This window comes from Denticeps clupeoides, chromosome 4, assembly GCF_900700375.1.
Source record: "Denticeps clupeoides chromosome 4, fDenClu1.1, whole genome shotgun sequence".
Lineage (NCBI taxonomy): Eukaryota > Metazoa > Chordata > Actinopteri > Clupeiformes > Denticipitidae > Denticeps > Denticeps clupeoides.
The window spans coordinates 11,778,005-11,805,941 of record NC_041710.1 but is presented as its reverse complement, the minus strand read 5'-3'; the positions used below and the strand labels follow the sequence as shown (position 1 = coordinate 11,805,941).

General features: G+C 42.6%; 1 protein-coding gene across 3 annotated transcripts; it reads left to right on the top strand.

The window, feature by feature from the left end:
- The first annotated feature begins 333 nt into the window (after nucleotides 1–333).
- Nucleotides 334–27,862, top strand: gna11b (guanine nucleotide binding protein (G protein), alpha 11b (Gq class)). Of its 3 annotated transcripts, none has more exons than XM_028975230.1 (7): nucleotides 334–563; nucleotides 17,883–18,067; nucleotides 18,728–18,882; nucleotides 22,371–22,499; nucleotides 25,297–25,426; nucleotides 25,884–26,037; nucleotides 26,647–27,862. In XM_028975230.1, exons 1-7 carry the CDS (start codon nucleotides 428–430, stop codon nucleotides 26,835–26,837), a joined length of 1,080 nt encoding a protein of 359 aa, XP_028831063.1. In that variant the 5' UTR covers nucleotides 334–427; the 3' UTR covers nucleotides 26,838–27,862. The 3 variants fall into 3 exon arrangements, with proteins under 3 accessions (XP_028831063.1, XP_028831064.1, XP_028831065.1); XM_028975231.1 differs by lacking the exon at nucleotides 22,371–22,499 and adding an exon at nucleotides 21,635–21,763; XM_028975232.1 differs by lacking the exon at nucleotides 334–563 and adding an exon at nucleotides 15,051–15,125.
- Nucleotides 27,863–27,937: the final 75 nt, after the last annotated feature.

Genomic DNA, 27,937 nt, shown 5'->3' with positions numbered 1-27,937 from the left:
CGAGGCGAAGCGAGAGGATCGCTCTGGCCCGGGTTTCAGTGCGCGGCGAGAGAAAAGAGGGCTGCCGGGGCGAACAGGGCCTCCTCCCTCCCTCCTCCCCTCTGCTCTGCTCTCTTCAGACCTCCGCGCAGCGTCGCCCGCTCCCTCCGCGCTCTGCTGGGATTCGGACGCGGGCGAAGCAGGACGCATTTCGGCGAAGGAGACCTACTCGAGAGCGAGGCCCCCCCGGACCCCCTCCCCCACTCCCCTTTCAACCCCTCTTTTTCCCCCTCTAACTCGCTCTTTTTCACCCTCGGTTTTTTTTTTTTTTTTTTTTTTCCTTTCCCGGGCGATTTTTTTGGGGGAATTTCTACGACCATTCGAAGCCAGAGTGTGATATTTTTCCCGTTTTGTCCCGACAAAGCCAGGCTCTCCAAACCCAGTGGCGATGACTTTAGAGTCTATGATGGCTTGCTGCCTGAGCGAAGAGGCGAAGGAGTCGAAACGAATCAACGCCGAGATCGATAAGCAGCTACGCCGAGACAAGCGAGACGCCCGGAGAGAACTGAAGCTGCTCCTCCTCGGTACAGCGCCATTTCTCCACAATTTTCTCTCTCTCTCTCCGAACGTTTGTGGCCCGTGTGCGTTGGCGGGGCCCGCGACCGATTCGGGTGGTTAATGCGGCCGGCTAGCTAACAGCAGGGACGTCGTCGCGCTGGCTAGGAGCTTAGCGCGGGTGCTAAGGAGCCGAGCAGCTGCGGAGCGCCAGCAGCTGGCCCGCGGCTCTGGCTCCAGCTAGTCCGTGACAGCGCTGGCTAGCTGCTAGCTAGCCTCTTTTTTCCCCCACCCCCGTCTCGGCTGGAATGGAAGGCCTCGGCCTAAAAAAAAAAAAAAAAAACACCCACACAGATTTGAAGGTGGCTTGTCTGATTTAAGAACCAGAAGCCGAACGCGTGGCTCTTTGGGGGGGGCACTGAACGTCTGACCGGGACACCGTTTAGACCAGTCCGTTCTTGAGTCGGCTTTTAAATCACCCAGGATAACGTGACCCAATGATCTCACGACTACGATTAAAACCCCCCCCTTAGGCCACGAAGACCGGCCGCCTCTCCCATGTAGCATGCTTGTGGGATATTCGATTATATTTTGCGAGATAACGCGCACAATTACAAGGATTCGACCACTTCCTTAATGGCACGTCGCTAATTAAATGGTTAGTTGTCGTTAATGGCTCAATTGAGAGCGGCATGCGATATCACATTTTAAGTTAATGTCATTAATGTCCACAAGGTTGGAAGGAGCAGAGTCTGGTGGTTGTAAATTGTGTGGCCATAAACCATGACCTTTCTTTCTTTCTTCTTTTTGTTCTTCTTTAAGAACGTGTTGCTTTTAGAGCAGCTCATTCCGCGTCCAGTGTTGTTAAGTTTGTTTAGTCTGAAGTGTCACTTGTCATATTCAGTCCAGTTTGCACCTCTACTGTCCTACGCAAAGAAGCCTTTGACATTTTAATGGATTTCTGTGGTGGTAGTTATATTTCTGTGTGTAACAAATGCTAAATGTAGGTTATGATGCTCAATTGCTCTGTTTTGGATTAGACACATACACACACACACACACACATATCAAAAAAGCAACCAGATAGGTTTTTATAGCTGCAGAACGCTCTTTGTTTATCCACAAAAGACAGGAGGCTGCCTCCACGCTTTATCAAACCACTGACGTTGGCCTATGAGCGTGGCTCGCATGTATGCGTTTAAATGACTCAGTGGGTTTGGAAGCGTTGATATCAGACCTGGACAGCCTCTCAAATCATTTCCTATTAGTCATTAACTCCCTCCCCTTGTATGCCACAGAGGCCTGGTGATAAAACCCACTTGCACGGGCTACTTGGAAATAGGGGAAAATGCTCTTGTGTGGTGTGGTGTGAATTCAAAGACTGCTCATTTCCTCAGTTTCATAAATTGATATTTGGTTGTATGTTATTCAGCATCCACACACACACACACACACACACACAATTAATTTGTTTTCTTTTTCAATTAGAGGACTAAAATTAATGTGATCAATGTGTGTGTTTTTTTTTTTTTTTTTTTTGTTAGAATCATATTAGTATTCCTTTACAGCAGGAATCTAATCTGTTAAAACTGAAGAGTTAACTCCTGCTGCAAAGCCATTTAAATGTTTCTGGTTAAAAACCATGTTAATCTCCGGTAGTCTGGATTAGCCACGTGATAATAGGGATTATTGTTCAGAGACGTACATCCGAACCGATCTGAGCAGTGGGAGGAGCGTTCGCTTCTAATGAAGATCCGTGGTGAGCGCAGATAGGCCAACTCTTGCATTACTTTTAGCTGCCGCTGACTGTTAAATTTGTCCATCAGAAGGTGATGTATTAGGCATATTTCTGTACTTGTAATTTAAAGGGGCAGTATGGGATGGGTGACTCATTTTGAGTGTAGCATGAATCCTTATAAGGAATGTGAGGAGTTCACTAGGAGTTTTGAGGTCAGAACTTTCAGTGATCCTACTGTGTACCAGAAACTGATGTGGAGCAGATTGCTAATAATAATTGAAAATCATTCCCCCCCATTATGTGTGTGTTTTCTGCCGTACTGAGGTGGTTTTGTGAAATCTGATTATTTTTATTTATTTATTTATTTATTTATTTATTTTGCATTCTAGGTATCATTATTGGAACATAGGAATTAGTTTTAAGGTGTTTGAGTTTAGCACATTACAACTGATATCACCTGAGGTTATTCAGACAAACAACAAGGAACCCACAGGTCGTACAGTTGTGCCTTGGGCTTGACCTCTTCTCGGTTCATGTATTTCCTGCTTTTGAAGAAAACAGCAGATGTGCTGTCCATGGGAGCAGGAAGAGAGTAGTCACAATGTTAGAACTGGAATTCTATGGGTTTTGTTGTAGCATAATTTTGATGTAGGCTGATACCCATGACCACGGCTGCTGTTTTGCACTGATGTCCATCAGGGCTAATTGTATAAGGTCATGCTGGTTTGCATATTTGCTTTGGCCTAAACCTTGCTTCCTGTGTCTGTCCATCTTATGCTTGCTTCGTTGCTCTTCTCCAGATTACCAAACGGCTCCTTCTTTCTCTACGGATGAGGAGGCCCAAGGGTGCCATGGTGATGCCCCTGGAGTTTGGCCAAAGGCCATATCAGGCCAAACACACAGAGGCTCACCAGACAGCCTGCACCATTGACTGTAATTGGTCAAAACAATGGAGTTCTCCTAGTTTCCTATATAAAAATACATTCAAATGGTGGAAGGTCACTGAAGGAACCTCATTTTTCCAGTGATCTAGAAATGTCACTGGGCTCACCACTGCTCCCTTCTGGAGTTTGCCAGTTTAGATCTAGTACATTACCTTTATTACAGAATTGAAAGTACATAAGGTAAAAACAGAGCATTTTGAGCTTTTAGATTTATGACTGTCTTTAATGTCACCTTACCTGCTGGAAGTTTTTTGTTTAAGTAAATAGGACTATATAAGATTTCCTGATTAACAGGTTATTGATACACAGAATTCTATTTACAATCAAAACAGTCAACTACAAGCTAAGTTAAACTTCACTCATGAAAGTAGTCATTACATTTTTTTTCTTAAGGGCCTTCCTGGTTCAATATAAAACAATGGACTGTCTCCTCTCTCCACCCCCACACCCCAATTTTACAGTTACAGGGGATGGCAACATCAAATATCTATGATTTCAAACAGTATTTTAATTATTGCAATTTTATTATAGCTAGCCTAGCGGGTAAGAAAGTGAATCAAAGGTGCCACTGACACTGCTCCTCGGGTGCCTTCCATTGTTCACTACGGGTGACTGGTTAAATGCAGAGGAGACATTTCGTTGGGTGCACTGTGCTTGCTGTGCATCATAATGCCAACCACTTCACTTATTGTTATTGCATGAATTGATTTACTCTTAAGAGGAAAAGGTGATATTGGTGGAGTGACTGGAGATGGTTGTTGGTTTAAGATGTCAGTATTTGTTGCTCTAGGATCTGCTTATTTTTCCTTCTTTCAGTGGTTGTCATTAGAATGCTTAACTTTTCAGTGGAGTCTGTGATTGGTGATGCAGCATATAGTTGTTTTCTGTTAAATTTACCTTTAGAGTTAAATTTACCCTCTAGAGTTCATTTCACATTCTTTTTTTCTTTCTTTTTGGAGGAGTGGCAGATGTCATCAATACTTTTTGTCATACACCTTTAGCATTCTTTAAGGAACCATGGCACTGTTTCAATAAGTTGTGACGTGGCATGAGTTTATTTGCTTATTTTTCACTAAGGATTTTTGTTGGGATCAGCGTGAGTCTTCAGGATTCTGAATGAGGTTGGCCTCTGAATGTGGAAATGCTGTAGGTCCTGCTTAATCCAACGTTTAAGTGATCTCTAGTCACAGCCATTCAGGAATGTTTTTATATGAAATGATGGTTAAACCCCATTCCATTTCATACACTTCCATTGCACTGGACACTTTCAGACAATTTAACCAATTTCAGTGAACTCTCCTCTCTCCGTGGTGCATGTCAACTATGCACCAGGGTGCATTTCTCCAGACGCTTTTCTGTCAGAAAATAAATTGCTGACACTGAGAGTCCAGCAAGTTCGCAGACCTCTCAACGACAGAGGCTCTATTAATACGCAAGGCCCCCACCTCTCTATGGGGACGGATTTCTAATTGACTGCATCTCATGGGTTGGCGCTTGCATAAGTATGCAGGGAAAACTGTCCCCACGTGCTTCTAACAAGGTCAGGTAGTGGGGCGGTGGTACAGGTGACTGGGTAAAGAGGAAGAAAAGGGGTCGAGACAGCAGTAGAGTTTGGGAGACAGTAACACAGGAGAGGTGTGATTGGGAATAGGGGCTAAAGAAATAGCTACGGGAGAAACCAAAGTCTATGCAATTTCATGTGGTATCTCTCCAGATGTTCCCTGAGCCAGATTATCATAACTGCGTGTCTCCTGGTCATAAAATTGCAGTGCTTTGGGGAAGCTGGATGCAGATATGGGATCTGTCATTTAAATTTAACTAGTACATGAAACAGCAGTGTCACATTCCCTACACATATCTTTGGTTCATTGTGACAGGGTGTTCTAATAGTTGAGATCTGTCTCTGATCTGTGACCTGTATTCTTGAAGGTCATTTTTTCCTTTTCCCCCCCTTATTCCCCTTCGCTGATCTTATGAAATGCGTGTTTTTACAGGAGAGGTGGAAGTAGGGTTTGTGTCCTTTTGTGCCCCGGCATGGCAGTGCGAGCATGTGCTGGTGGGGTTAAATGTCTCAGTGTGACAGTTTGGGGACAGGCTGTGTGATATGACTTCAGACTGCGTGCATGTGAGCCTCAGAGGGGAGAGGAGGTCTCTTGATAACGGCCCTTATCTTGCCATCGCCGGTTCGCTGAGTCGTATCTCTCTCCCTCTCTCTTTTCCATTTCTCATTCTCTCCTTATCATTTTTCTCTCTCCTCATCTCACAGTTTTTGCCCTCCTTGATGGAGTGCCTGAAGGTTTCTAAATGACCCGACTTGAGCAGAGGCGCCCCTTGTGGCAGTAAAAATAGATCTGATGCTGCTCTGCTGTTACAAAAGAGATGGATCTCTCTCTCTCTCTTCTTTCCTTTTTTTTTTTTTTTTTTTCTTTCTCCATTCCTTTTGATATGGGTACCTGGAGTGTGTGTTGGTGCCGGTCCCTCTAAAGCACAGGTGTGTTGCTCACCTGGAACAGGTGCTCGGGGCCAAAGGTCACCCTCAGCCTCAGGCCCCACGAGTCGATTGGCGAAGAATCTAAATTTTGTGTGCCGCGCCGCAGCTTTTTGTTACTAATTTTACTCTGTGCACCTCAGATGCCCTGTCTTGCAGCTTCGCCTCCTTTTTCCCCTCTTGTAAAATATCCTTGACACATTTACAGGATCAGTCGTGTCCTCCAGAGTGTGCTAAGAGCGCGCTGACTGCGGAGCATTGCTTTGTGCTCTCTCCCCTTCTGTTGCTCTCGCACACAGTCATAGCACAGGGGTGGAAAGCGAAGGCAGGCTCCATTTTGAGTGAAGCGGAGAGGATGGCACAGTCCGCAGTGTGCCGCTCCAGCGTTTGATTTCGCGCTCTTGCGGACGCCCACTCGCAGCCCCTCTCCGCCGAGCCGCTATGACACACACCTGATGTGCCAGGCTTTCATAAGAGGCTGCGTTGGGCCCCAATCTCTGAATTATGTATAGGCTGCTGTGGGTGGGGTTCACACTGGGACCTCACTGATCTGGGATCAGACGTGTCCTGCTGTGATGGCTGCGGTGTAGGTCTTCGAAAAACAAACCTCTGATCTCACATCAGCAGCTTTGTGTCACAATGGCCTGAACCTGGTCTGGATATGATTTTTCTTGCTGATTTTGTTTTACTCTGTGATTGATATGTCTGTATGAAGTTGAAGTTCATAAAGCACAGATCTGTGTGTATTTGCATTGCGTTCATTAGCTCTTATTCTTATCCAGAGTGACCTGTAGATGACATACAAGCATACAGGTAGGCTGAACCAGCCTCAGAAAAATCAAAGTTCACCCTTGTGCATACACAGGGCATAAAATATAGCTAAAGATAATAAAGAGCGCAAAGGTCACCACAGTTTTACAACAGTTGTGGTGTTTTAACCATCCTCCCAACTTAAGATGAATGAAATGCTACACACACTTCTAGCTGATCCTGGATCTTCTTAGACCGAGAACAGGCCATTGGGTATTTGTTATGAAGGACTGTACTTGTACGTTCATTTCCACAGCATTCGTCTTCTGTGGCCATGGCAGCCGTGTGGCAGGCTGGCTGGAGAAGGCTGGCTGCCTACTCCAATTATTCACTGCAAATCTGTCATAAATTTGCCACTTGTTGGACAAGATCAATGGGGGGTGGGTGGGGAGGCGCTTGCTTTCCAGATTTGGCCGAGGCACACGACATAACTCATTAAGGAGGTATTCTCAGTAGACGTTACAAATATGGACAGACATCTGGCCTGGCAATTCTTCCCCCAGCCCCTCCTGCAAACTCTGCAAAGGTGATTGGCAGGTCAGAATTAAAAATATGTAGGCCTGTGTTGGACATGAAGCAGGAAGTGGGCTCAAGCTTGTTAGTGCTTTGCCGAGCGGAGGCGACCCTTGACCCCTCTGCGCGGCTGACTGCGGACCCTGTGCAGCCTGCAGGAGTTTCACAGCCTGATTTGTTATATGGCGCTTCTCGATTCAGGCTCACCCGCTGAAAGCGGTTCTGAAACCAGTCAAAGCAGCCGCGTCTCCTGTTTGCTCTGCGACAGCGAGCGAGACCTGTTCTTCCGGTTCTTCGGCCCTCTGGAGCAGCCATTTCTCTGTTCCTTTTCCAAATGTGGCAGTTAGCAGTCCAACAAAAGATATCCTTTTCAAGATATCCTTTTTTGAACTGAATCTCTGTTTGTGGGTTCAGTTGTCTCTTTAGCCATACAATGGTTGCGGTGAAATAAAATGAACAGTAATTCCAGTAGTGGTTTCTTGTAGGTTTGGTAATTGCAGAGATAATCACCGATACGATGAAATATCCTTATGTGCTCAAAATTAAGTGAAAGTGAAGTGATTGTCATTGTGAAAGTGTGTGGGGACAGGCTGTGGCACCTTGGTGGTTCGGGATTCGAACCGGAAACCTCCCGATTACAGGTCTTCTTCCTTAACAACTAGGCCAACCACTGCCCCCGATATCACAATAATGCAATGCTTCACACATTGCAGGACTGTTCTCTAAATCATTGTTATGGAAAATCTCGCAAAGCAGAAATTCCCCAGCGTGTTTTTGAATCCATAGACACAAAGTGAATAAATGAATAAACTACTGTCTGGCTAAATAGCCTTCAGATTCAGATTTGTTTTTCTACTATAAAATATTTCTTAAACTGAACTTTATGTGTCCAACTTGTTCATGCACAGCTGCTGGCTTCAAACTGGTATTACTATATCAATGTACCAAAATACATTATTATATATCTTTAAGGATTTTTTCAGTTTTCAGGGGGTAAACGAAACCAAACAATTTTTTCCCCCTTATTAAACAGTGATTTACTGAAATAAAGTATGGCCATTTCTGCAATCCTAATTCACTTGTGCATCAGGAAGTACAAATGTAGTGTGATTATTGTTATGATATTAGCACATAAAACCACTGTGCTGTGTATTGATTTGAGAAGCAGCACCACGGGGCATTTTAGTCACACAATAATTTTTCAATACAAGGTATATGCATATTAAATATGCGTTACAATGGTACAGGGCCATCTCAGCTGGAATCTCGAAAAGATCATCTCCACCCCTGCTGTTTGGCCTGTGGTTAAAGTGTGCATTTTAATGCTTCAACATGAAAGTCTCGGGTGCAAATTTGGTTCTGAATTACGTTAATTAATCTTCGCACCTTCACCTCATATTCTCTGTATGGTTGCATGTATCATGGCTGTTCGGTACGAATACACACACAGTTAAGGACCTGTAATGTATTGATTTTTTTTTCTTGTTTTTGTTCCACTCTTAGTTTGTGGCAACTGGTCACAATGTTAATAGGCTGAAGTGGCATTTCAGACACCTGAAGTATGATATAGCTCTATAAATTGCTGACCCTAACAGAATCCCAACACTGCAAAATCTTAACCCTCTTCCTCCCACCTCCTGCTAAAAAAAAAAAAATTATCCTCAGGTTTAAAGACAATTGACTGATAAATCAGCAGTGCAGACTTTGCTCAATTCTCTTCCTCATTTAGGATATCCCAGATCATTCAGACGATCATGCCATTTTGGGGTTAAGGGTTGGAGGTGGCAGTAAAACAGGCCGTGTGACGTGATGTAATTATGACAGGCCTGCCATTTGCTTCCTGCGCTGCTACCTCGCCTTGTTTTTGCGCTTGTCATATCTTGCGCTCTCTGAGCAAACAGGAGGGGACTCTGTACACAGCACTCATTTCCTAGAGCTTTTTGTGTTTCTTTCCCCCTCTTAGAGCCACCCATCTGGCATGGGTCCTGTTATAATGCAACTCATTTATACTATTTAGCTGTTAGTGTGCTTAGCCCTGTTACACCTGCTGTGATAAGAATCTGTGTTCATGTCTGTGTGTGTGGTGGGTTTTTTTTTTTTCTTTATATGAAACTTTTTGGACATAACAGACAGTTTTAAGATGGCTGGAGAGTAAAAGTGTGTTGTTTAGATTTAATTCTTTATTTCTTTTCCCTCCTCCTTTGTAACAATTTTATGTCTCTCTTCTTTTTTTGTGTCCTTGTTTGTAAATCGCTTTTATCAGGCGGGAAACATTGTTGCTCCTGATTTGGTCCAGAAGTGTTCTCTTGTCTTTTGATAGATGTGTTTGGGTTTGGTTTGTACATTGGGAATGATTTTGCACATATTGAATGGATATAAATCTCTGGGCAGAGACCCTTGGGTGCATCAGGTTTTGCTTGTGCTTCACCTCCAGCCAGATTTGGATGATTGAGTACATTTGATGAATGATTAGTTAGTTCATTAATGGCATCCCCGTTCTACTTGTTGAAAAGGAAGGACTTTATCAACCCTGCTGTCTTAACCACTTTCGGCTGACAGTCACAGCGTCTCCATTTGCCACCGGTTCTTTTTGCTGAAGTGTGTTTCTATCGGGACTTTTACATGGCACAGGCCACACTTGGTCTGTGCCAGCCGAGGGTGGGGCTGCATCATTGATCATTGAACCAGGGGGCGTTGTAGGGCACTTGAGTGCACACTAGGTTGTCAGCTGGTGTGGCATGTTCTGTACTAAACTTGGCTTTGCACGCATGCAAGCAAACAAGTGTGTTTGTCTTCATCCTTAAGTATCTCCATCAGTCCCCTGGACTCTTATGCAAGCCAGTTGCCTACATACCACCACAGCCGGGAGCGCTGAAAACTCTTCCAAGATGGATGTGCTTTGAAAAGACAGAAGGAAGATTTTCTTTAAATGGTTCTGTGTGAACTCTGCTGTCTTTCCGCTGTGTGAAACTGCCTGGCTGTGGGTAAATTTAGCCTGTGCTGAGAAGAGAATAAATATATATAAACGTTTTGAGGAAAATTCGAAGACTTGAACCGCTGCAGTCGATACGTGTCTTTTTGTACATCTTGGCACATTAACTGTTTATTCATTTTTCGAAAAGACGTATGTTAGTAAACTCCAGTATGGCTTTCGTTGAATTGGCAGTGCTGAAATGTGTGTGTTTTGTGTTTAAGTGGGGTTCAAGGGTTCAGTAGTCTTGCTTCTGAAGGCTCCAACGTCTGCTGAACAGGTTAGGCAGGTTGTACTTACGTATGTTCGGATGACTGATGTATAAATATCCTGTACTACCAGTAAATGGGAATCTGGATTACCACCATTATTTGAAAGTGCTATAACATCACATTTAAAAATGAATATATCTTTCTATTTCAGTACAAATCTAGCTGTAGGGACCAAAAGCAAGTTTTGACTGGTGTTGTCTTTGTTTTTTCTCACATTATTAGCACGGACAAATGATCATTTAATTTGTTTATAATTAGCACTACTTTTTAATGTATTATTAGACCCTTCGTTCTTTAGAGTGAGTCAAACAGAAACTTATCTATGAGCAAAATGCTCATGTGCTTCCCGAACGTTGACATTTCCCTTTAACTTGGCTAGTGAACAACAAATGTAGAAATAAGGAATGAGTTGACAGACTTCTCAGTATCCTCACATCAGGCATGAGAGAACAACCACAGATGCCCATTTTTGGCCTGTTTGGGTGGCCTGAATCATTTTATTTTGAATAGTCTTCCATCTGAATATCCTAAATTTGTAAGTCTGTTACATCCCTAATATTGTTTTACTATTAGTACCAATATTAGCATTGATTCAGTCAGTTATACAACAACATGGATGTCAGCATGGTTGTGATTTGTCCAATGCAAATCCATGGAAAGTCACTTTTTAGGAACTGCATTTAATTTGAATTGTATCATCCATTATCCCAAGACCCAACTGGACAAGCTATAAAAATGCAAATGAATGAAAGTCACTTCGTCCTCACTCGTGACCGCATCCGTTTGCAAAGGGTTTCACGTTCACCTCAAGATTTGCATGCTGCTATGTGACACTAGGCTTGTGTGAAATGCATGTTTCTCTTTGAGATGTACGAGAGGCACCATCACACCTGGCTGTGAACTGTCTTTTAAATATTTTACAGCCAGTTTAACCCCCTTTCATGGGTATTCTTCCTCACCAGATAATTTTAGCACATGAAGGTACACTGTTATGAGAGCAATGTGCCCTTGAACTTGGTGAACTAACCTATTTTATGGATCCGGTGATAGCGCCTATGGATCAGGGTACATGCATATCCTGCAGGCACCCATGCAAAAAGCACTATAAGCATTGACCTAACTTTGCTGCATTTGTCCTGCCGTTGGCGGTGGGGATGTTATTGGACTGCAGTGAATTTTTAAAACGTCAGAAAGCATATGATGAGTGGCTGGTACTGAATAGGAAAAGGGGTTAATTGAAATCATAGTCCCATACTTGTGGACATGTACAAATAGTCTGAAATCCCAGGAAACTGTGCCTAGAACAGTGAACCGGTGCATTGAGTGTCAACTTCCCTCTTCATGTTCATGAAGGTCTTTTTTTTTAGGATTTTGTTCTCGCTGCTGAATATTGACCCTGTTTTCCCTGCCACTTGCTGTGGCTTTAAATGTGTGTGTGGCAGTAGGGATTTTTATGTTTAATTTATTTATATTTCTTAAATAGGTCGGTCTCTACGGCAACAACATACATTTGAAATCCCACCTCCCACATGATATCTCGTGTCTGCGAGAGCGCGCCCGCCATTCCTTGGCCTCCTTTCCTCGCAGGCAGAGTGTAGATCAGGGAGAGAGGAAAAAGGAACTGTATTTGCTGGCTGTTTGTCAGACAGAACCAAAACTAGATTTTGAGCGAGAGTGAAAGTCCCCCTCCGGCTCAATCTCTGTGGCGCTGCGATGGCTCCCTGCTGCGCCCGCTCCTGTAGGCGCTCATTGGCGAGCGTCTGCAAACACGTTGGTGTTAGCTTTATGCCCTCCGTTGCAGACGTTTACAGACATGAGTTGCTGAGTTTGAAAAGGTAGAGCAGAGCAAACAGAGGTTACCAGGCAGTTGCTATGTTCCTTGGTGAGGAACAAGGAACACCGAACTGGAACAGTTCAGGTTTCACCTTTCAGTTGGGAACGGCTTTAGGCCACATAGGCATTAGGCTGTTTGAACACACAAGGGCTCTTTCTGCAGTTGCCACGCAGTGGCGAGGCTCTCTAATGACTTGAAGGCTGTAGATTTATTCCACTTCTTTTTTTCTTTTTTTTTCATTCCCTAATTTAATAATTCCACCCCAGAGTGGTAATTGGCAGATAATTGTCCGGGACTTGTGGGATGGTGGTACAGTATCTAAATCAGGCTGAGCCGCGATGCTTGGGTGGTGGTGGTGGTGGTGGAGCTGCAGTTGCCTTATCGAGGCCAGGCTGCCGTACCCCCTCGGTGCTTTACACGGAGCTTGCCAGACCCACATTCTGTGCAAGTGCCGCTTCCCGTATGTGAGAGCCCTCGGCTTGCAAGAGGATATTTGGAGGGAGGGAGGGAGGGGGGGGGGGGGGGTCTGGTGGAATGGTGGGTGTGAGTTGTCCAGAGACATCCTTCAGAAAACTGGTTTCTGAACATACTGTACCCTGCACCTGCCAATGATGCTCTTAATGACTTTCACCTTTATTCTTATAAGGCTGATACGTAGCAGAGCTGTGATTATGTGACTGGGTGATTCATTACAATACAAGAAAAGGCTGAATGTCCTTTACAATCTCAGCGTTCTTCTATATCCCTTATAAACAGAGCGTGGCTTTTTATAGTAATATAGTTGGACATCCCTTTCTGTAAATAACCACCCGTCCAGTTCAGGGTCTCCTATCCCTGAAAGCTAAGGACATTAATATATTGTTAATATATTGAACAGAGTGAAAATGAGAGTGTTTAGTATTTAGCTATAAGCCTTTGCATTAATATCTGAAATTGTTCGGATTGATGTGTGTTTTGCTTCTGTAAGTTTTTAGGAACCGAAAGGAAGCAGCTGTCAGCGTAATTGAATAGAAACTATAAAAAGTTGCCCTTCTGTTTCTGGGTCATTACAGGAGGGGGAAAAGGGATGAAAAGACAGAAAGGAGAAACCAGAGGAGCAATTTAAGGTCTGATGCGGAGGAGTTGACTTCAGGAAGCTGTTACACTCATGCAGTGGTGGAGAGGGGAGGGGAGGGGCGCGCGAGTGCATGAGGGGGTTGGGTTATGGGGGGTGGCAGATCTTGTGACAGGGTCACGCGAAATGAATGAGATTTGAATAATTCTATTCCTTACTAAAGTGGTCCGGAGTAGACGGGCAGCACTGCCGCTCCTCACCCCAGCCCTCAGCAGCAGGACGGGCACGGCTGAGAAACTCCCTGCTTGACACCCAGACGTCTCTGGCTGTGTACCTGCATCGAGTCTGCGAAAGGGTGCCTCAGGCCAATTTTTAACTAATGTGCCATCACTATAGATTATACAACATTAATTGAAATGCATATTTTAAATAATACATAATATACTCAAAAGATACATAAAACAGTGACTTAGACTAGCTTCAATTTAATTTCGTCAGGACACATAAAAAAACATTTGAATATAGCATCAAACATTTCTACAAAAGGGTAGGGCGTGGCCAGCACTGCATGTGCGTCTTTGTTCAAAATCTTCAGTTCACTTATGTGACCACTTTGTCAGTACTATAACTTAGAGCACCACAAACATCACATTTTATTTTTTTAAAAATTGATGGAAAAAATATTTAATGAATGTTTTGGAAAAAGTATGCTAATCCCGATGATTAGCCCTTAATTTGAAATTTTGAATTACTGTCGACTGTGATCAGGTGTGATTGGACTTTTTGTTATATTAAAAGTAATGCAAAATGGATGCATCTGAGAACAATATTTTAGAAACCATCTCTAAAGAGTTTCAACAGCTTCAGATAAATGAGACAGACCTGTAGTGTTTCAGATGTCATGTTTGTTATGGCTGAATAGCTTTGATCTGTTTTCATTTGTCACCATTTCTCATCTACATTTTACATTTACATTTACAGCATTTATCGGACGCCCTTATCCAGAGAGACAATCAGCAGTTACAGGGACAGTCTCCCAGGAGCAATTTAGGGTTAAGTGTCTTGCTCAGGGACACAATTGGTAGTAAGTGGGATTTGAACCCGGGTCTTCTGGTTCATAGGCGAGTGTGTTACCCACTAGGCTACTACCACCCTGTTTATTTCATCTTCGCACACAACTTGAGGATGAGACTGCATCGCTAAGTTGCATCAACCATGTCTGAACATCAGAATGCAGCTCAGCCTGATGCTCGGCTCGTAGTAATCGGTTTATTTCATTTCATTTATTTCTCCCCAGAATTATAGTTTTGTGAATCCCCCGCACAAGGATGCCATTGTCCCTGTGCTCGCCTCCTCTAACACAAACCATTTCATTCATAATTAAGTAAAGCCAAGAGCGAAAGTTCTTAACGGCGACGACGGCGGAGGGAGGGAGGGAGAGAGAGAGGAAATGCTTGCCGTCGTGCCAGGTTGGCAGTGAAACATAAAGGTGTATCAGTCACACGAAGGCCATAGATTCAACTCTGTGTTTACTCTCTGATGTAACACAAATCGGGAACATGTCACCATGGCAACAGGAATATTGCTACTTAGAACAGCACGGATTTACTTTTCCCTGCTTTGCAAACCTTTTAATTTGCTGAGCTCTTTGGTATTTATGAATTGGAATTTTTTTCAGACTACTGTGTAGAGGCGTGGCCTGGTTTGTGTTAGACACGCACTTCAGTCTGACTTCTAGATCTGTATAGATCTGTTGTTCAGACCTGGCAATATGATGCGCTGGTGGCGCACAGGTCACGGATCCCTAAATGCAGTGCGCACTTTGCTGACAAACTGAGTTCACGCAGTGTTTTGGTGACTTTGAAGCACGAAAAAAGGATTTCAAGCTGCTTCACAATCCATTTGCCGTTGACGTGGGAACTGCTCCTGTACGATTCAGCTGTGGTTTAAAGATCACGTTCGGCAAGGTAACGTAACCGCTGCATTATGGGATATGTAGTTTGTGTGTTGTCTGCGTTTTTGTTGCCAGGCCATAATCGCGGATCTATATTCGGTGATCTTGCAGGATGTGGCCTGCGGGCCACGAGTTTGACACCCCTGATCCTTGATATCAAAATTTTCATGGTATGCTACCTGAAATGTGTCATATATCAATCCCTATGCATACAAACAGACATTGAGCATCTACTTATTATCTCGCTCGTGTAACTAGGGCTGTCAGTAAAATATATATATATTTTTTGTAGATTACAATTTTTTAATTGGTCAAACACTCACCTTCTCTGCTGCCTGTGGGCACGGTTCCTGTTCCAGGCTCTGGTGCATGAATGTTTACAGTGAACCAATAATCCCAGTTCTGAGGCTTATCCTTGGTTTGAATAATAGTTAGAATATGGCATATACATAGAATCTGCTGAATCTTCTTATTCATATTCACATATTCATGCAGAGCCGGCTGTTCTCACACACTAGAAATTGTAATCAAGCATCATTCATGAGACTTACAGGCAAACTGTTATTACCACACTAACAGTGTAGCCTAGTTAGGTAAAGTATTCGTTCATTTACAATCAATGTGATTCACTATTTATACATCCTGCGTAGACATTGGACAGGATTAGGGAAAGCAGTATTTTCATGGGAATAAAAAAAATGTGGGAACTTTTCACTGGGGCAGTGGTGGCACTGAGCAAAGCACCCTCCTCACACGCTGCTCCCCTGGCGCCTGCCATAGCTGCATACTGCTCAAGGGTGATGGTGAAAAGCAGAGGACACATTTCATGGTGTCACCGTGTGCTGTGCTTCAGTGTTTCACAATGACAGTTACTTCACTTTTACTTTCAAATATTTCCATGAAAAAAAAAATTTACGACCTATGCAACTAAAATTCATAGGCATGCAGGGTTAAGATAGCATAGCCATGAGCAAACAGCGCCTGCGATAACAGTCTCTGCAAAAGGTGGTAATGTTGGAACTATGTTAGAAATGATGCATGTATTGCTACCTGGTAGCCTGCACTTGCACGAGGCAAATGAAATGTAATGAAATTATTGTTACATTGAACTGTGTTAATCGACTCACAAATGTCATGTTCAACAGCACAACAATACAACAATCTAATTAACTCTGGAGCTTAAGCCCCTGAAATTAAATGACTGCCATTGTTTAAGTTCCATAGGAACTCAATTTAATTGGGAAAAAAAGTGGCCTGGTCACTATGTTTGTGGGAGGAAGCCGGTATACCTGGAGGAGGCCAATGGCAACAAGCAAATGCCACACAAAGTAATTTGAACTCCTGATCTTGGACGTGTGAAACCACAACCTACTTAACTTCTAACTGTTGTTTCCTTTTCCTTATTCCTTTCCTTATTAGCATACAATTCATTTCGTATTAACAAAATCAATTTTAAAGGATGTAAAATATTGTGTAAAGACACAGTAGCCTTTTTTATTGACACTTGCAACAAAGCTAAATGTTTTTTTGATCAATTTTTGGCAAAGAATTGCTGAGTGCTGGCAAAAAGAGTTCACATTCTCACCACAGACCTGTCAGTGGTATAGCCAAGCGCTTCCTGCCCACCTGTCATTGCTGAACTGAGCCGATCAAACATCTCCAGCCTCTTTAATCTTGCCTTCAATTGGAAAGCTTGGCGCCTTGGTGCAGAACATCTCTAATCATGCTGTTGTCACTGATGTGTTTACAGTAGTTTAGTCCCAATCACCCACAAAAGAGCAGTGAGTGAGAGATAGAGAGACTGTCCAACCTGGAAAAAAGGGCGCTGTTGCTTCAGTGCTGAACTGGTACAGTCAGTCCAGCTGGGCCAGAGAAGGACATTATGTAAGGAAATGAGAGGCAGTGTGGTGATGGAAGGAGGGAGGGAGGGAGGCGGAAGAGAGCAGGAAGTTTTTTTTTCTCTGCTGTCTGGTGCGCGTTTTGGATGCAGTTAACACTGATCTGTGTCTGTGTGTGTCAGAGAGAGAGAGATAGAGAGCGAGAGAGAGAGAGAGACAGTTACCGTGGTAAAGCCACCCAACGTAGCAGCATTCCTACCACAGTGTAGTTTCGGTCTCTACCACATTACAGACTTTTGGTTTTGCATTCGTGTGTGAGAATTCTGCAGTTACAGGGAAACTGAGGCCTGCTCTATGCACTTTTGCCTACTGTTCAGCTCTTTGTGGTCTGATTATCTGATTTTAACCACTTGTATCCTTATTTTATATCACACTCTAAAAACAAATGTACAAGGGAATACATAATCAGCAAGATTTTTTCACTAACAGTTTAAATGCCTCCAAGTAAAGTTCTGTTCCCAACCTCTGACTCAGATGTACAGCCACTTTTGTTTCTTGCTATATCACAGTTCTGTCTCAGTCCTGGGGATGTTGGGGGATGAAGCAAATCGATTTGACTGCATGACTGAATGATTGGTTTCCTCTTTTGCCTGTTGTGATGAACTCAGAGCTCCAGTCACTGAACTTCAGTCGTCGCTGGCCATAGCAACACCGTTCTGTGCCATCTTAGCTCGAATTTCTTGTTTTGATAGGACATTACACCACAAGACACCACTTTTCCTAATCAGTAGCTCTCCTGTTCCATTGTCTTTGCTGTTAGAAAAAAAAAGAAATGGCACCTGGGCCCTCTGAACATTAAAAGTCAATTGCAATTTAATGTGGTTAAGCAGTTTCATCAGTAATGCAGTTTTTTTTTTTTCTTGGTTATACAGGCACAGGTGAGAGTGGCAAGAGCACCTTTATCAAACAGATGCGCATCATCCATGGTGCAGGCTACACAGATGAGGACAAACGCAGCTTCACCAAACTGGTCTACCAGAACATCTTCACCTCGATGCAGGCCATGATCCGTGCCGCTGAGACCCTCAAGATCCCCTACAAATATGAGCAGAACAAGGTAAGGAGGAACAGCTCAGCTTGGTGCTGCTTCCTGACTGTAAGGGCAAGTGTAAACAAACATTATGTGCAGCTTTGGATTTGTGTCATGGTATTGTGGTTTATATGCTGCATTAAAACATTTTGAGTGGTGACAGTCTTATGACACATCCTTTCCTTTTTGTTTCTGTAGAAAGCAAATTCCCAATATATTCCTGATGCTTTACATTTTACAGCATTTATCAGACGCCCTTATCCAGAGTGATTTACAATCAGTAGTTACAGGGACCGTCCCCCTGGAGACACTCAGGGTTAAGTGTCTTGTTCAGGGACACAATGGTAGTAAGTTTGATTTGAACCTGGGTCTTCTGGTTCATAGGCCAGTGTGTTACAAACTAGTCTACTACCACCCTGATATAATTTCATCTGAGAGCTCCCTAAACAGAACACTTTGGGTCACTTTCTTGTTGAGACTAGAACTAGGCTTAATCAGCAATGCCTTTAGATAAATACAGAGCTCACTGGTAGAGCTGGTAGAGTGTTCCTCTACTGTGTGGGTTTTAATGCTTAGACATGCAGAAACCTTTCTTTCCTTTTCTGTTCTTGTAAAAATGTTCTAGATTTCACAATAAGTGTGCAGTAAGTAAGTGATGTTTCTGTGTTTATATGTGTATTGCTTCAGTCCAATGCCATGATTGTGAAGGAGGTGGACATTGAGAAGGTGTCGTCATTCGACCAGCCGTATATCAATTCCATTAAGATGCTGTGGGCTGACCCCGGCATCCAGGAGGCCTATGACCGCAGGCGCGAGTACCAGCTGTCAGACTCCACCAAATAGTAAGTGTTTCTGTAGCGTTTCCTGGACGTCCTGCTACTATATCACATTCCTCAAATAAAGTTCCATTAGTTTAAACCTGACATGGACTGGAAGCTTATTACTTACCTAGTAGTCATTTCAGCAAGCTGGCCCTTGATTCAGGTCATCAGTTGTTCTCAGTTGTCACCACTAACATTAGAAGGCTTTTGGAGCATGTTGGTGGTAATTTTTTTAATTAAATTTTAATTAACCCCCTCCAAATACACACACACACACACTATCACATATCCCTCAGTTACAGACTCACACGTACAGACATCAGGTGCTCTGTTTACAAATGCAGTGGCGCTGGTGTCATATTTATGTTGGGTATCAGTTTAGTCTAGTTTCCTGTTCCTGTTTAAAGAGAACCATTAGCCTAGATCACTCTCACTGTCACATACATCTCAGCCTACCTGAGCTTGATTAAGTGAAAAATGAGAGAGTTTTGAGGAAACGTGGAAAAGGACATCTTATTTTTGCATTGAGACAATAATTTGTCACATTCTGCTACAGGTCCAGGAACAGTTAGAAATTTCCGTGTTTCTATGGACAACATTAAGATTAACAAGAAAAAAAACAAAGACCTTAAGTCTGGTGTTTTGGGAGCCTCTTCTGTCTGTAGCCTGGAGCGTTGAAGCTGCAGTCTGTTATAATGTGCCAAGAGGCGCCCCCTGTCTGTGGGCTTGTAATGATCCAGTGGCGCCACTACCACACCCCCTCCCATTAATAAATATGTATTTGCTTCTTCCAGGGAAGGATAATGTGAAGTGATCAGAGTGGCAATCCTCATTAGGGGGATCCATTCATCTGAAATGTTCTGCGAACAGTGCTTTTATTGAAGAACACACGTGGCCCGGCTACAGCTCTGTCATGGCTCTTACGGGGTCTCTGTTGACCCTGCAGGGATTAACACATTACTGTTGACTCAGTTTTTAAAGCCTTGGATTCAACTACAGTACAGGCCAAAAGTTTGGACACATCTTCTCATTCAATGTGTTTTTATTTTCATGACCATTTACGTTGGTCGATTTTCACTGAAGGCATCAAAACTATGAATGAACACGTGGAGTTATGTACTTAACAAAAAAAGGTGAAATAACTGCAAACATGTTTTCTATTCTAGTTTCTTCAAAATAGCCACCTTTTGCTCTGATTACTCTGATCACACTCTTGGCATTCTCTCAATGAGCTTCAAGAGGTCATCACCTGAAATGGTTTTCCAACAGTCTTGAAGCAGTTCCCAGAGGTGTTTAGCACTTGAAAGTGAAAGTGAAGTGATTGTCACACGTGATACACAGCAGCACAGCACACAGTGCACACTGCATTTAACCCATCACCCTGAGTGAGCAGTGGGCAGCCATGACAGGCGCCCGGGGAGCAGTGTGTGGGGACGGTGCTTTGCTCAGTGGCACCTCAGTGGTACCTTCGCAGATGGGGATTCGAACCGGCAACCTTCTGATTACGGGGCCGCTTCCTTAACCACTAGGCCACCACTGCCACCACTTGTTGGCCCCGTTGCCTTCACTCTGCAGTCCAGCTCACCCCAAACCATCTCGATTGGGTTCAGGTCCGGTGACTGTGTACATAACCATGCATGAACACATGGAGTTTTCACTGAGAATCTACCAATGTAAATGGTCATGAAAATAAAGAAAACGCATTTATATGAGGTGTGTCCAAGCTTTTGGCCTGTATTGTATGTATATTGAAGACTTACATTATTTGCTTAAGTCTAAAAGCAGTTCAGTGTTAAATACAATATACAACTTGGGAATTTCGTCTTACGTTTCTGTATTAGTGATTATCGATTCATGGCTCAATTTAATTTAAGAAGTAGATGTGAGTAAGATGTTTATTTTGAGTTAATAAGGTAGAATTGTATTGATAATTTAATAATGTTTGTTTAATAAGTTTAATAGCATAATTAGAATTTCAGCATTGATGAAAGATTAGACCAACACGTGTCTAATCATGTTTGCTGCTGTAAATTCCCTTGTAAAGGGAATTTCTACTGAAATGAAACTGAAATTGTAAACATGTGGAACAGAAACCAGTTTAGCTCATTTAGCTCATAACCCCATTGCACTATAAGAAAAGTGACCAAATAAAGTTAGTAGCAATCACATGAACCATCTGTGTAAATATCATTTGGTTTAATTTTTCTGATTTTAGTTAATTGCTAAGTAATCATTAGAACCCAACATAGAAGTACAGGTATTTGATTGTCACCTTAGACACTGAAGCAATTGAAAGTGCAGTTTCTTCCCAAATAAAAGCTTTGGCAGCAGAATCCTCATACTGTATTGGTGAGGTATTTGTATAACAATGAAAAAAAGATCTTATAAATTATAATGCAGTCCGGGAAAATGTGAGCACCTTTGCTTAAAATGTCTGTCACTGTGAGCAGAAGATGAACTGATCAGCTAAAGATATAAAGATGACTCATTTTCTAATAGTTAAGCAAGACTACACTGTTTAAGCAAGATTTGATTTTGTAAGATTTGTATTTTGTGCAAAATACCAAAAATCAAAAAAGGCATGCTAAATTTAACTACTAATAGTAATAGCCATTTTTAGCAAAGATGCTTAAGTTTATTTTATGCCACTGTATATGTATTCATGAGATGTCTTTTGTATGTGTATTCGTGTTAAATTATGATGTTGCATATTTAATTTGGTATGTATTTAGTGTGTGTGCTACATTTGTTTAACCTGCCCTTGATCCCACAGTTACCTTACTGACATAGAACGTGTGAGTGTCCCGGGGTATGTGCCCACCCAGCAGGATGTTCTGCGGGTCCGTGTGCCCACCACAGGCATCATAGAGTACCCGTTTGACCTGGAGAATGTGATCTTCAGGTACTGGTAGCGAGTAGCTGGCCACGCTGCTGCCACCTCGGTCACGGTTGCTGCTGCTGCTGCTGCTGCTGCTGTGAGCACTAAAGAGAGTCCCCACAACACTGTGAAGATGGGCAGGGCTGGTCAGGAGACACACATTCACACCCAGAAACACACACAGTGTGTCACTCATTGTGGCAAGTGACTTAGGAAAACTAATATGGCACTGGTTATTTCCGGTTCAATCTACATAAACAATTTGCAAAGTCCAGAAACACCTGAACTTTCAGAAGCAGGAAATGGATGAAACTGAAGGTCAAATACTGATGTACTCAAGACCCCGCCCTCCATCTTTGTCTGCCTGTTGTGGGGACTCCGGTAGAGGGTTGGAGTTGAGAGGAGGTCAGGTGGTGTTGGTGGCGGTGGTGCATATCTTAGCCCTTCCTCCCAACTCCTCCGGCACTGAGACTCACCCACCACACCTGCCCTTACAAAGGGACAGGAGGACGGGTGTCCACTGACCCCCGTCACTGGCTAACTGGTTTCATTGTTTCTATATGGTCTCTCTCTCTCTCTCCTCCCCTCTCTCTGTGCCTGTCTCCCTCGTTCTCTCTCTCTCTCTCTCTAGCTATTTAAGCGATCTGGATCGCATCGCCGACTCTTCCTACTTGCCCACACAACAGGATGTACTCAGGGTGCGCATCCCCACCACAGGCATCATTGAGTACCCTTTCGACTTGCAAAGCATCATTTTCAGGTAGAAAAAAAGAAAATGGAGACATTTTTATCTCTTTGTGTTTGCGTCAGACGAGAGTTTGGCGGGTGTGGACAAAATTCTGTTCCCAGTTCGCTTTCTAATTTATTACAAAATTAACCTACTTATCTTACAAGGTAATCCTAGTTCATTTTCAGCTTAATGCAAACTAGTTGCAGCACAGAGGTACTTCTCAGGTTCATCAGGTACATCTCATGGGTTTTCAGAAACGAAAGGAATTAGGTGAAAGAACCTAAGGATCCAGAAGCACTTTCCTGTTCTCTTACCATTTCGCTTGAAAAAAATGTGTAACAGACTTATGATGATCTTTTTTAGGAAGAAAACATTTGGTCAGTTTCACATTGTGGAAATGTTACATCATTCAAAAACTGGAAGAGCATGCCTTACATGAATTAACTTATTTTGACACTGCACAGATCTCGAACAGCAGAAAGAGAAAATAAAACAAATATTTACAAGACTAGGTCACCAGCTGATCCATAACACCGGAATTTTCAGAGCCCGAATGTGAGTTTGGTGACATACGGAAATCTCATGACCGGCAATGTTTGTTGGTCACATTTGTGGAAATTGTTTAAAACGTGAAACCAGAGGTGTTTGAGTGTATTTCCTCTGTACTCATTTAAACAATGAAACATGGACTTGCGTTTCAGATGAGCAACAGCATCATCTTCTTATTTCCTTCTTGCCTGACCTCGAATGAGACTCTTCTCCCTCTGGTGCCGCACTGAGCATGTGCAGTTCTTCCTTTGCACCCCCCGTCTCTTCTCCACACTAAAGTTGGGAGTGAGGCTGGAGTCTGTTGGTGTGTCCTACATTACTGCGGCCATGTTTGTAAGTAGGGCACGCAAGACTGGCAACAGGTTTTTTTTTTTTTTTTTTTTTTTGAGGTCATCCATGTGAAGGAGCTTTATTTTGGGCCACCGTTCCTGCAGGGCCTCGTTTGTCAAAACCCCGCTGGGGCCTGCCAGCGCCTGCAGCACCGATTGCGTGGGCCCACCAGGGGGCGCTGCCGAGCATACTTTAGTTTAAATAAATGGTTTCTTCTGCTGTAGAGCCGATCGGAGAGGGCCCAGATGCCTTTTCTTTTCTCTTTTTTTTTTTTTCTCTTTTATTTCTTTTGCCCTCCTTTCTTTCCCTTGTTTCCACATCTGTCCTGTTCTCTACATTTCTTTCCTTTGTCCCTCAGTGAATTATTGAAGATCGCAGTCTTTTCTGGACAAAAACCTATTTTATATACATAATTGGACCCTCGTCATTTGTAGACACTTCCTGGCAATTTCAAGGCACTTCATCAATCCAAAACGAGCGATGACAGGATTGTCGCTGTATGTGTGAGTCACTATGCCTCTGTGATGATGGCTGTCTTTACTGTGCTGCACACGGTCGTCTTTGAAGAAACTAGGCACCATCTCTCTTTATTTTACTTTCCTTTCTCTCCCCAATGGACCTCTTCAGTACTGCACTTGTTCACTCTTCCGCTTGGCATGTGTTGTTGCACTTGGACGGGAACCTGGGGGTGGAAAAGGTCCAGTCTGGGGTTGGTGGTGATGGTTTTGGGAGGTTGGGACTGTGATCTTGGTTTATCCTCTGTACTGGGCACAAAATTCAAGGGAGACCTGAATCTGAATTCACTAAAGCATTAGGAACCATGCAGTCACTGAGCAGAGAACAGTGATGAAAAATTAAAAACTCTCATCCATGTGTTCTTTTGCTGTGGTGTTTTTTTTTAAAACAGGTTATACACAGGCACCTTTTATTTTTATTTGTAGAATTCATTAGTGTGCACTTAGCTGCCTCTTTTTGACATTTGCACACAGTTTTTCTTGAACTGTTCCTCAGGGAGTGCATGTGCTGCCATTTTAATTTTTGCTCTTCACCCAGCACAGACACACCTGATTTAGCTACGCCATCTCTGACAATGTTGAATCAGATCTGTGTGGACGTGCTGGCATGAAACACTCCCAGTCAGTCCAGTTCATAGAGGGATGGGTAGATGGAATTTAGACACTTGAAAATATTCCTTTCAAAATGCACACACACATTAAAAAGAGGACAAACTGTTAATTCAACTATATTAATTTTTTTCCCTTAAGTAATAGTCGTGTTGTATGTAACAAAACAATGTTAATTTCTGGTATGTTCTAAGTGCATTTTTTGCACTTAGTGTAAAATAAGTTAGTTTGAATTTGCTGCTTTGCACATTTTTGCAGTGTTTGCTTTGCACATTTAAAGAAGAATTTCAATGAGATGTCTGACTTCTCAGTTCTTAGCATGTTCCAATATTCCATGGATGTAATAACACCTGGAAACATGCCACTCTCAAACATGTCTCAGTTTTGTTAGATTTTATATATAATTTATGTGCATGGTTGGTCTGTCAGTTTATTTGAATTAAAATCTTTGCTGTGTTTAGCATTTTGTCCTCCTTTTATTCATAACATTCCAATTACAACTGGTTATTGGGTGTTCCTCAACTTCTTTTTGCTACTATGCTGTATACATATATATCTTACAGTCATTGTAAAGGCAGTTTTCATGGCAGTTTCTTAATATTATTCTTAATTGTCCTATTGACTTATATAACTGGAAATCACACTTGACTAGGAAATTGAGCAGATAACCATGAAATGCAGTTTTAGTTCATTGGAAGTATTGCGATGGTGCAACTCCTCTGTAGCAGTTAACACTCTGTCTGTATCATCATTACATCTCTCAATTTTTCCTCCCTGTTTGCCTTTATGCTTTTTCTTCATTTCCACCTCTCTTTCGCTCTCAGAATGGTGGATGTAGGAGGCCAGCGTTCTGAAAGGAGGAAGTGGATCCACTGTTTTGAGAATGTCACATCCATTATGTTCCTGGTGGCACTGAGCGAGTATGACCAGGTCCTGGTGGAGTCAGACAATGAGGTACATTTACCAAAAACAGAAAAAAACGTACTGTACTGTACTGATTTGTACTGTATTATACTTTTTTATATTAAACTGTCTGGATTTAGAATCACAATATGGCACAATTTATCTGCACCAACTATGGTGCTTTTTGTGCTAATAACAGAACGTATCAGTAGAATTGGGTGAAATTATTCCTGTCATTTGACATTTTTATTGGATTTATCAGATGCCCTTATATAGAGCATTTTACAACCAGGGACAGTCCCACCTGGAGACAGTCAGGGTTAAGTTCCTTGCTCTGGTTGTAAGTGGCGTTTGAACCTGTGACTTTGCGGTCTTCTGATTCATAGGCAAGTGTGTACCTGCATTACAACTACCACCCAGGTCAAAATAGGAAGAATGAAGTTTGTGACTGCACTGTACAGAAGGAATCTTCTATTTCACAGTAATTTCTCTCTTTTTGCTCTCTCAGAATCGTATGGAGGAGAGTAAGGCTCTGTTCAGGACAATAATCACATATCCGTGGTTCCAAAACTCCTCCGTTATTCTGTTCCTCAACAAGAAGGATCTGCTGGAGGAGAAGATCACCTACTCCCACTTGGTGGACTACTTCCCCGAGTTTGATGGTGAGTTTGAGAACACAATGACTGGAGCACCCTCTTGTGCATTGTATGGGTATCACTTGTGTTCTTTTTTTTTTTTCTTTCTTTCTTTCTTTTTTTTTTTTTTTATTTAGTCAACCTTCAATTAGTTATTTATATTTAGTTAACTATTTATGCCATTTTAAAATGTATTTTGTATTCAGTTTTCCATTCTGATACATGTCTTAGGTTCAATGCAGTGCTTTCCACTAGAGGAAGGGGAATATTTAGATTAGGCCTGTCTTAATTTTTACAATATTCAGCTCACCATAATCATGTTTGCACATCTATTCTCTATAAATTGTTTATATTTTAGTCAAGGTGTGTGTATTGAACAGAATGAAAAAAAAAAATCATTAATCACAATTATTTGCATGACTTTGCTAAAATCAGCTAAATTTAGCTGCTAAACTCAGCTGTAATGTAATGTAAATGGAAAAATATTTATTTTACATTCACACTCTTTAAGAAAAAAATGGAGAATGTGATTGATTTCTGAATATGTAAAGATAGTTTTACTTCGGATGATGAAAGTCATGATTTCTTGCATAAGGTTATGTTTGCTTTCACATCATACCCCACCATGCTTTGCAGGTCCACAGCGAGATGCCCAGGCAGCACGCGAGTTCATCCTAAAGATGTTTGTGGACTTGAATCCTGACAGCGACAAGATCATCTATTCACACTTCACCTGCGCCACCGACACAGAAAACATCCGTTTTGTGTTTGCTGCCGTCAAAGATACCATCCTGCAGCTCAACCTAAAGGAGTACAACCTAGTGTGAGCTGCACAAGTCCACCGCTTATACCTATATAAATAAATATATTTACACACACACACACACACACACACACACACACATACACTTACCAGACACACAGACCGCTTCAATGTGCACACACTATACCTACATGTAGAAAAACAGAACACACACTCACACTGACACACACACCACCCCCCCACCATTATGGTCCTCTTGGAACTTTGTGTTCAGCTGTCCAGTGACTTCCCCAATTTTCTTTTCTTTTTTTGCCAACTCCACTCCTCCTTGCTGGCAGCTGACAGTTACACCCACCCCCAGTCAGTCAACCAGGGGTAGCGCACGCTCTGTTGTCCTCCCCAACTTTTGGAGCTTCATCTGCTTGTGTCGGACCTTGAGGTCTCACTGACTGGCCTCGAATATTGGAATATTGGAATGGTCACCGTGTGCTTCTGGGCCTAGGTTACAAGGTGCTCTGACTGGAAACGATGGCATGGAAACTGGAAAAAAACCTATTTCCTCCCCCATCATTGTACCTTTAACCAGTACTCTCACCCCCTGCACCCACCTGTCCAGCGCCTGACTCGTGTAAACAATCCTGCCCTGAGTTGTGGGGGAGTTTCAGCGTAAAAGGCTCTTAAAAAAATCTAAACATAAATAAAGGAGAACACACACAAAGGCCAGACACCCAAAAGGGCTTGCGTGTGTGTGTGTGTGTGTGTGTGTGTGTGTGGAGAAGTCACTGGGCCAAAAGGGTTCCTGGGGTCTCATCAGCTATGCGGCGTGGTCTTCTCTGTGCTCACATGGATCCACTGCACTCAAGAAAGGTCTTCAGCTTGCATTGATGAATGTATCTACAAGTGTGAGCATCACAATGCAAAAAAAAACTAAGAAAAACGTACAAGGAAAAAGAAAAAGGCTAATGATAATTGAAAAAAATAATATATTTATAAATGTGAGGAGGCCGCATGAGAGGGAGCAACATTTAAAAAGAATTCAAAAAAAAAAAAAATCTGTATATTGCTGAGATTGTTTTAAAGAAAACTTTTCATAATAGTAACTATTGCTACTTCTACTGCTATCAGAAAATTAAAAAGGCAATTGAGATAAAAAAAAATACAATT